The sequence below is a fragment of the Scomber japonicus genome, chromosome 7 (assembly GCF_027409825.1).
Source record: "Scomber japonicus isolate fScoJap1 chromosome 7, fScoJap1.pri, whole genome shotgun sequence".
NCBI lineage: Eukaryota > Metazoa > Chordata > Actinopteri > Scombriformes > Scombridae > Scomber > Scomber japonicus.
Window position 1 is genome coordinate 6,726,153 of NC_070584.1, and position 10,440 is coordinate 6,736,592.

General features: G+C 40.6%; 1 protein-coding gene across 3 annotated transcripts; it reads left to right on the forward strand.

Annotated features, from left to right (window-relative positions):
- Positions 1–1,885: 1,885 nt before the first annotated feature.
- Positions 1,886–10,048, forward strand: LOC128361874 (divergent protein kinase domain 1A-like). Of its 3 annotated transcripts, XM_053322448.1 has the most exons (5): positions 1,886–1,939; positions 8,471–8,605; positions 8,738–8,845; positions 8,924–9,100; positions 9,236–10,048. In XM_053322448.1, exons 1-5 carry the CDS (start codon positions 1,886–1,888, stop codon positions 10,046–10,048), a joined length of 1,287 nt encoding a protein of 428 aa, XP_053178423.1. The 3 variants fall into 3 exon arrangements, with proteins under 3 accessions (XP_053178423.1, XP_053178424.1, XP_053178426.1); XM_053322449.1 differs by lacking the exon at positions 8,471–8,605; XM_053322451.1 differs by lacking the exons at positions 1,886–1,939; positions 8,924–9,100 and having other exon boundaries at positions 8,480–8,605.
- The last annotated feature ends 392 nt before the right edge of the window (positions 10,049–10,440 follow it).

The following is a 10,440-nucleotide window of genomic DNA, read 5'->3' on the forward strand; positions in this document are numbered from 1 at the left end:
TTGGAGCCGAAAGCTTTCATCTTCCACCCTCCTCCGCTGTTGACACCAGCTTAATTCCCTCTGAGCCGTGAGAGTTTGGACTCCGTGTCCCTTAAGAGCGCCTCAAGAGATCTGTCCTGTTCTCCAATGAGTCGGTGATAGTCTGCTCCAAATTACTTTTTTGTTTTTTTGTGTACTGCTGTTGTTGTTTTTAAACCAGCAAAGCATTACAAATCTCCCCTTAAGCCAGTTCTCAGAGGGAAGTGGGGTAACTTGTGGAGGTCATTTTAAAATTCTGCACAATTTGTAAGTTCCCTTTATAACCTCAGGAAGCTAGCAAGTGGGTCAGTTCAACATTTTCTCTCCACCTCTGCCTTACATCTCTATATTGTGCTAAATGACATCTTTATCTACAGCTTACTGTTTATTCACTTGGAGAAAATGACTGATGGAAAATGTAGTCAGGCTTAATCACATCCAGAGCTCTCATTACTTTATGTATTGTTGGCCTATTAGTGGAACACAATTTTGACATATTACCACCATGTTGCTATGATGAATGTTTTATAATTGCTTATTTATACGACCAGCTGACATGGAGCAACATTATCATTCATTTGGAGTCATGTTTCCACCTGATGAATGTAAATCCAATATATGCTTTCCCTTCAGCTCTATCTTGATTTCTACCAAGTCCTGAGGGAAATATCCTGGTATCCTCATCCTGTGGATGGCATATCTCATCTTGTGGATGGAATTTACTTGCACATCTTTCAGCTCTATTTGGACTAGCTATATTTGTCCTATTTGCACTGTAGATGTTATCATTACTGGGGTTTTTTCTTCATTATTGATCTACGCCTTGTTATTGTCTCCCCTCCCCATCCCCCCAGCTTAGATTAACTTTAATATTTAAATGCATGGTTCTTGTTTTAGTATTTTTGTTTTATCCTAGTATTCTGAAAACCCTTGTTGCTGTGTATAGTATATGCATAGATCCACATATGGCAGAACTGACAGTAAAGTTGACTTTGACAGATATCTATCTCTTTAGTTACTAAATGCTCCACTGTTAACTAGCTAGTTGCTGACTGTTTTTTAGCCAGTTAAGGACCATCAAACCAAAACAATGAGCTGAGAGACACTAAAACAGTGGACTGATCAGCTGATTGATCGCTGTGGTTTATTGCTTAGTGGAGCTTTAAATTTCCCTATGGACTTATTCAAGGAATATGGCCAGTTAGCATTAGAGGTCACTAAAAACACTGTGCTATATTGTGTACAATAGGCTACTTCTCACATATTAAATACTGTTTTACACGTGTTCCATTCACATATGTAATATCTGTCCTTAAACGAAAGTGGGAAATTGGATATGTTACATGCTGTATTAAAATTGACATGTATAATTTGATAGTTTCCCTTGTAGCAAGCAGGTCTGCATAGTATGGTGTTAAAAAAACTGCACATGGGGAAATCAGCCCCCTAAACTAAAATAATCTGTACAGCAAATCCTCAAAAATAGAGGCAAAAAAAAAAAAAAAAGCTGCAGCTGCTATATAAGTACTTCCCTTTAATGAAACCCTAGCACCCATAAAGGCATCATGTACGCTCTCTTCTAAACAGGCTGCCACCCATCCTCCTCCTGTAATTGGTCAAAACGCCCCAGAAGTGATCATGGCCAGTATGAGCTTCACTTCTCTGCGGCTCAGCTCAGTGTGCCGCTGCGCTGCATCAAGGCGCACATCCACGCACCCGCCGCTCACTGAATTCATAATGTTAAATATTTGGAAATTTGCCAGGGTCAGTCCAGTAGGCGTTGCCTGACACCGTATGAAGTGTACGCCAATTTTTTTATTTTTTTTTATTCATTTCAGCGGCTGTTGTGAGATGTTCTGCATTTGCCATGGCAAGAGGTCTGTTTCCATGGGGGCTCTTCAGAAAGCCTCTCCACATCCAGGTAAGCTTCTGGGAAATCCCTCTGATCTACTGGAAAGTCCAATTGGGAATCCACCCCGGCTCTGTGACTGTGTATGCGGGCTATAGGCTGACACTCGGGTGTTTCGGGTAGATATAAGCGACGATGCGACGGACTATTATCTACTATTTAATCATTTGACCTTCATGTGTTGCATTTGGATTGGTGATCATTTGCATGGAGGCTGTTACCGGAGGCTATACGTTTCAGACTGAATCATAAAGTCACTTGATGCTCGACGGCTCGACAGCAATCAACCACCCTCCTGATCCCCGTTGCTGTAGCAACCACTTCCATGATGCATGCAGCTGGTACCGTCATACATTCAAGTGAGGCTGCTTCTTAGGCTGCAAAAGTTTGATCATGGCGTTATATAACAAGAGACGCATATTGATTTAACAGTGTCTGTGTGACACTGTTTCCTATCGAGATTGAGCGCGCGCGCGCGTGTGAGTTGAAGACTGCTTTGCCATCACTTAGGCTACTTAGAAATTATTAATAAACGTTTAATGCCAACCATACTGCATTAAGTATGATGTGATGCCTTGTTGATCCTCATCTGGGAAGCTGTTGAACATTGTGAAACAGTGAGTGAAATGAGGTGAAGTGGCAAATTTTCATAATTAGAATAAAACTCTGCTCAGGGGAAGCCCCCCAAGGACACCTGGAGGTCTCAGAAACCCACAACAGATCATTTATAGAAATTGTAACTGAACACATTTTCTGGCTGAATGGAGTGGTAAAAAAAAAAAAGAAGCCTCCCTTACACTACCAGACTACTCTGACTGCATTTATACTCTAAAGCAATCTATTTTTAAGCCAGTCTACTATTTGCCTCACTGAATTTGGTCAAATATAGTCTCAAATCAGCTACCACGTTGCTTCCTGCCTGTGCCCCTGTATGTTACACGCAGAAAAACTGTCAAGTGTAGCGAATAGAGGAAGAGACAGCCAGTCTCAAGGGACAACCACTGCATCGCTCAGTTTTTCTAGGCCACCTCAGCCTTCCAGTGACAACTTAAGAAGTGTCATTCAGTGATCCTTGGAGAGAAGCTATTTCCACAGAAAATACAGAAATGGAGAAATGCACATAAGCCAAGTATTTATTTTTGGGATTCGGTTTTAGTTTTCATAGTTATACCTTACAATATAGTACAGATCTTCTTTCAACAAGTGATGAAATGTGTTTATATCATTCTTCAGAGATGCTTCAAACACTTCCATTCAGTTTAAAAGTATAAGGTGGGCGACAGGATATAATGCCAAATAAGTACTGTACTGTCAGTCAAGCTGGTGCTGAATATTTCCTGAGGCTGATCTATATTGTATTAAGAACTTTACTCTTTCTGGAAATTTCACTTGATATTTCCACAACTACCACAGTATTAAAACATCATTACTTATTTTGTCAGACTTACTTCATGCTATTGTTGCAGTTTTTTATTTTACTCAGGAGCCCTGCATTCATATCATGAATGAAATGTCATATTGTTAGCATCTGTATTTTTAATTCAAAATGACCTATGTGTAGTGTTTTATATAAAGAGTCATCAGCTTTTTGGACAAACAATGTCTCCAAAACCTGACTGACAGCTGTCAAAGACTGATGCATCATGTGCTGGCTGAGGATTTATGATGATGGTAAGCATATTTGGTCATAAAAAAGTGGACAAACGTCCAGTTGTTGACATTTGACGTGACATGTTGGCCAAATGTGCGTGACTTTTGCAATTTCCTCATCACATAGACAGTAGAGTGACAGAGCCTTGTAACTGCAGCTTGAGCAGAACCTAATTTAATAATTGAACACTTGCGTATGTAAGTTGTTGATCAATTTAATCAGCTTTATATAAATATATATAGTTGAGTTGATTCTGACTGCATTTATACTACTTAGATCTCTTTGCACACTATAGCTCTGACTTGTTGGTTCAGATATGGGAGCGAGTTTCCCCTAACAGGAAGCTGCAGCCCCCGCAGGAATAACATGTGTCTGCAGTTATTGCGTGCATTGTTTTTGTGTTGACACCCTCCTCTTGGTGTTGGACTGTTAGATTTACAGTATCACCACAGATGGGAAAGAAAGTGCTGATAAAGTATGTGTCGCAGGATTTAGTCAGCATGGAAATGCTATGTATGTGTGTGTGTGTGTGTGAGAGAGTGGTGGTGGTGGTGGTGGTGGGAGGGGGGTTGCCTCCTGTCTGGACTGTGATGAGTCAGATCTTTGTAGTGTCTGTGCAGACAGTGTGGCATCGTTTTTTTTCCTTTCAGTCTGTGTTGTGTGACAAGCGGAGAGTCATGCCAGGCTGCCGCTTGTTCCTCACTCTCAGGCGGTCGTTTCCATCAACGTTATACCTGCATCGCTGTTTGTGTTTTTATATCTGCCAGGGATATTGTTCACTCTCTCAGCCCTCTTTAGTCTCATGTTTCTCTGTTTTCATGGCTTTCTCTGCTCTACACGGCAGCCAACAGAGCCCATTAACTGGCAACCTCTGAGGGATAGCTTTATAATCATCTATAATGGATGAGTGGCATACAAGCTGCAAAAACCAAGTGTCAGAACAGTAATGTGCTGCTCTTAATCAGCTTTAATCTCTTCTCTGCCTCAGTGGTTCGTTATTCGGGAGCTGCGTTGGACCTGTATACTTCATGTGCTTTTAATATCAGTTCAGCTGTACATTCAGGGTTAATATGGTTTGAACACTCCAGCTCTCTAACAGGACTGTGGGCAGGTTTCGAGGAGTTCAACCAGAACAGGACAGGCAGGATTCTTTCCGCCCACCTCAGCGTACAGCCACAGTTTCCCAGTCAGTCTCTAATTAATAGCTGTCACAGCAGCCACAATCAATATCGCCTCATTAGCCATGTTTGTGTAACTCTCTCCCCTCACATAGGGTCAATACATAATCCCAGAGATAGAAATGCATCGTCCGGAGCTAAAAACGAAAAGCCACAAGCTATCGATTAGAAGGCCAACCATACATTTGTTTCTCCGTGGAGTGTTATTTCCATAATGCTTCTGCTGTTGATGCATTTCACCTACAGAAAAATCAATGGGAGGTACGTGCAGAACTCACTTGTGTGGTCACTGCTGTTACATTTTCTGAGGGCCAGCATGGTCAGGATGGGGGTAAACCAATCACTGCGTAAAGATGTAGGGAAAAAATCGGATTTGAAATGCATGGGTTAAATAGCCTAGATCATTTTCTATTTCTGTTGGGGGATTGGAAGATGATTTATAGCTACATAAAATATACATATATACATTTATTGATTTTGTCATTAGTTGTTAAATTGTACATTAAGAAGTATCAAGGAGACATATAACATGTTTGATCTTTTTGAGATTAAGTGATGTTAATTAAAAGAGGTGTAAGCAAAGATGTGAGTGGCAATCAAGACTGTACTCAGGATTTTTAGAGAACCCTTCATTGTTGTTGGGTTGTGAGTCCATAAATGTAACCTCACCCATCTAAGAAGTTTTGACTAGACACCATTAAAATCTGTGAGGTCTGCAACTTTCCTAAGTAACAGTTTACTCATATTTTTTGTGAGTTCTGCACATTTTATTTTCCATAAATGCTTTTTCAAAGTACTCTCCATACTGTCAGTGCATAATTCCTTTATTATACTTCATTTCATTTAACACTACTACCTAGAAATAGTCAAATTTAAAGTTGCTTCAATCAATATCTATATTAATAATGATTCAAGTGATAATGTGTATGAAGAGTCAGCTGGTAGTGACCAACCCACTGAGCATTTTCTCCTGACTCCCCTGAACTCTACAGAGCTTTTAAGCATCTTATAGCTCATTGCTTCCTCAGTGGCAGCTATGACTCTTTTGGTAACGGCAGAGAAATATGCTCATATAGTCTAAAATAAGATTACAGGTCATTGCATGGAGACAAATGAGATTAGAGAGTGGCATATAGAGAGGCTGTCTGAAATGATTTCTGCATTATCTGTGGTGTCAAAAGCAGAAAATAGATGGAAAATCCATTTGGCAACAGACACTAATGACAAATAAAAATCTATGTTCAATTTCAATGTTAAACAATAAACCTATTTGTGCTTTTTTAATTACGATGAAAGCATGTATAAAGTGACTGGCACGCTGTATTGTGTTAAACCGTGAACTTTACTCAAAAGCATCACAGATAGATAGAGATAGAGTGTTACATAAAGGAAAAAAGAACAAGGAGGGGGAGTGAGATAGAGACTTATGCCAATAAAGAAAATTGGAAGTGAAAGGGGCATAGGGTGGAAGCAAGGGAGTCCATCACTGTCAAGCACTGAGTGCAAGAATCATTATCAGACAGGAAAGCGGGACTGCTAAAAAGTCAGTTTCTCGCTAATGTTCTCCAGTTGGAGGAATGCCATTATGGATCTGAGCAGTCTGTATTTATCGGTTGGGGAATTAGAAAGAAAATCAAAAGACAAGGTAATGAGTCTGGAGTCACTCTAAATGTTCCACTGTTGCTGTGCCAGACCACAAACAACATTTACTGTTAATTAGAGAGCACCTATTTAGAAGCAATTACATTAATGATGTACTCTGTGATACAACTCAGTTCGGAGAGTCTCTCATTTGTATTCCACTTACAGGCCTGTTTCCCTTACTGACAGGCCTAATGACTTTATTGTAAATGTGAAAAAGTTTGGCATATTGGCTTTTGTGAGGTTATGATATCTGAAAAAACACATTTTATTTATTTATTTCAATTTAGTGCTGCTTTCCATTAATAGAACTGAGATGACAGGAGATCAACTCCTGAACCCTCATTTAACCCATAGAATCAACTAGGGGTTAAATGACTTGCTCAACAATAAGGAGTGTTACTTTTTCCAATAATATTCTGTTCTTTAGATAAAACTGTATTTTAAAATCATGAAATGGTTTAGCGCGATCCTCTTGTGTAATATTTTTATACAGATTTTGCAAAAGCTACAGCTACAACAGAGCTGAATGTTAGCATTCAAGCTATATCTTCTGATATTCTTTCAGTTTGTAAATCTTTACTAATTCATATTTTTAGATTATTAATGTGTCAAATGAGCGTGTGTATTGTGAAAAGTGTCGCTCTTAGTAACATATCTACTGAGAATTATCTTCTAATTCTGCCGTTTCCCTCGGTTCTTTAGCATATTGGTATCTTTCTACTCATTGTCTTGGTTTCGCGGCCTGTAAAACTTGATTGTTTTGATGGTTACTCTCACTGCCTTAATCAGCCTTGTTTTCAGACACAGGAAGCGGCTGTTTTCCGGTAAAGAAAAGTAATTAAACCCCCTTTCATACTCTCTTCATACACTTGGCACACAAAATCAGACACATTTTAGCGGCTAGCTGGAGATAGCTAAGCGCTTAGCTGCTAAACAGTCAAATATTTGCTCAAAAGCCAACTCGCCTCTGCTGGATGTGTAAATGTATTGAAAGCGTGTTCCGCTGTTCCTAAGTGACCAACAACAACAACAACAACAACAAAAAAAACCTAAACAAAAACATCAAGAATGTTCCTTTAAAGTAATATGCCTAAATACAGCCCACCCATTAGGTTATGCTTTAACGGATAAAATTGTCCAAAGTATCTATTTATTGTCATCTTAACTACTTTATTATTTTATTAATACTACAAAACATGGTGCAGAGACAATGTTTCCTGACAAAAATGTGTATGTCTAGTGTAAAAATCACATTATTTTAAGATTAGCCTACTGCAGTGATAAGTTTGGGGACTTGTGGGGAACAGAATTTAGTCAAGCAAATAGAGATATCTTCACTTTAATATCCGTAAGTGGGTCAAGCTCCTAAAACGCTGGATCCTACATTTCACATTATGCAACTCTTTCATCTTCTTGCCTGATAAACTAAATATTCGTTTCTGTCAAACTCCTCATCTTGTGCAGGCTTCCTGGTCAGATATTCTACATTTCAAGCCCAAACTGATATTATTCAACTGATGTAATTTTCTCAGGCTTTATAAAATCAGTGGCATGACCCTTTAATGCTGAGCAAAAATGTTAGTTTGGAACTTTTTTCCCTGTTGTGTATTGTGCATTTATCCTCAGACTTAACATTGCTTCGATGAACATGCAGGTTAATGCAAAGGTCACTGCATTGCTAGACATTAAAACAACTAAATAAGAAGTGTTTATGTTTAGGGCTCACTGTGTGCTTTTCACATGAAAGAAGCGACTGATGAACGGGCCTCGGGCAACAAACATGACTCGCATCCTCTAATTAATCTCCATCATGATGTTTGTCATCTGTAGAACACTTCTTATCAGGCTGGCCTCGGATCACCCAGCCCATTATATTGTGCCAGAAACATCCACGGATAGCACACTGCACTGCAGATAATTTAATGAACAAGAAGCCAATGCACTTTTCTGTTTAGAGAAGATAGGACATCACTGAATCAGAGTTTGAGTTATGGGCTTATTGAATTTAACACTATTTCTGTCATTCTTTGCCGGCAGTGATATAAATCGTTAAAATGTGTCTCCCCACAGACCAGATTCTCTTACCTGCATATGAAGTACCTGTTCTTCTCCTGGCTGGCAGTGTTCGTGGGGAGCTGGATAGTGTACGTGGAGTACTCCTCCTACACAGAGCTGTGTCGTGGGCACGAGTGCAAAAATTCAATAGTGAGTATATTATCTCCTTTATCCATCCATCCATCCATCCATCCAGATTTTGCAATAAAAAGTGTTCTTTACAAGTTTATAGCCCAACTCATACACCTTGTGCAGCTCACCCAATATCCCCATTGTGTTTAGTGTGACAAATATAGAAGAGGAGTCATTGACGGCTCAGCATGCAGCAGCCTGTGTGAGAAACACACGCTGTACCTGGGAAAGTGCTTCACCACCAAGCCCAACAGCCAGGTCAGTATTATTTTTAAACGTGACATCCAGATTGATAATTATCCAGCTTTGTCTCATACCTTCCTTTGATTATTTTAGGTGTACTCAGGTAGCTGGGGAGACCTGGAGGGCGTCATTAAATGCCAGATGGAGGAGGCTCCTCATTATGATTTAGGAACTGAGATGGAGCCCAGAAAGGAGGCTGTGGCCTTCAACAAGCCTATCAAGGGGACTTCTGTGGAGAAGTTCAGAGAAATGATCTTCAACTACCTTAAGGTCAGGAAGTCCTCGTTAACTGAGGAAAAAGTGCAATTGAAGTTTTTCTTATCTTCTAGCATCACAATGTCAAGTGTAAAAACATAAGAGGTAATAAAATACTGTAGGAGGTCTAACATTTTCCCTTCTTTCCAGGCCAAAGTGGGGGATCAGGCTAACCTCGCAGACCTGGCAACTCAAGTATTGTCTATAGCAGATGCCAACAAGGACGGTCATATCACGTTGCCCGAGGCTCGCTCCACGTGGGCTCTGCTGCAGCTCAATGAGTTCCTGCTGGCATTAGTGCTACAAGACAGAGAGCACACGCCAAAGTTACTGGGCTTCTGTGGAGACCTGTATGTGATGGAGAAGGTGCCTCACTCTCCCCTGTACGGCATCAGTCTACCCTGGATCATCGAGGTGTGGATTCCTGCGGGTCTGCGACGAAGCATGGACCAGTGGTTCACCCCCTCGTGGCCACACAAGGCCAAGATCTCCATCGGCCTGCTGGAACTGGTCGAGGACGTTTTCCACGGCACCTTCGGGAGCTTCCTCATGTGCGACGTGAGAGCAACCAGCTTCGGCTACAACGACCGTCACGATTTTAAGGTGATGGACGCACGGTACATTGTTCCAGAAGCAATATTCCAAGAAGGCATAAGGCAGCAGCGTTGCGACGTGGACGAGGACTGTCTCTACGGGGCTGACTGCCTCACTTCCTGTGACCTCACCAAGCACCACTGCACGCCCGAGGTCACCAGGCCAAACTTAGCCAGAGCCTGTGACACACTCAAGGACTATATTCTGAGGGGGGCACCGTCTGATGTGAGCGAGGAGCTGGAGAAGCAGCTGTACGCCTGCGTGGCACTGAAAGGTGCAGCAGAACAGATGGAAATCGAGCACTCGCTGATTCTGAATAATCTCAAGACTTTGTTATGGAAGAAAATTTCTCACACTAAAGACTCCTAACTGACACGCACTGCACTGAAGTACAAAGACCAATATCCATCACCTTTTAGTTCCAGTAAAATAATGGACTCATTTTGGCATGGAACAGAAAATTATGTAGATAAGATATTCTATTTAACATGCATCTGTATTTTATCCTGAAGCAAAGAATGTCACTTTCAGTTTAAATCATGTGTTTCTTAATGTATTTGAGTCAAGTGACAATTTTTTAAACCCCATCAATGGTTAATAAATTTGACTCGACTAGATAAGTCTGAACAGTGAGTCCCTGCTGACACTTGCAATCATATTACATTGTGTGTGTGTGCATTGACTTTATATCAACTTTCCAGACTTCCTTTACTCATCACTTAACACACGACTCACTTTTTATGGGTGGGAGGTTTGTCAAT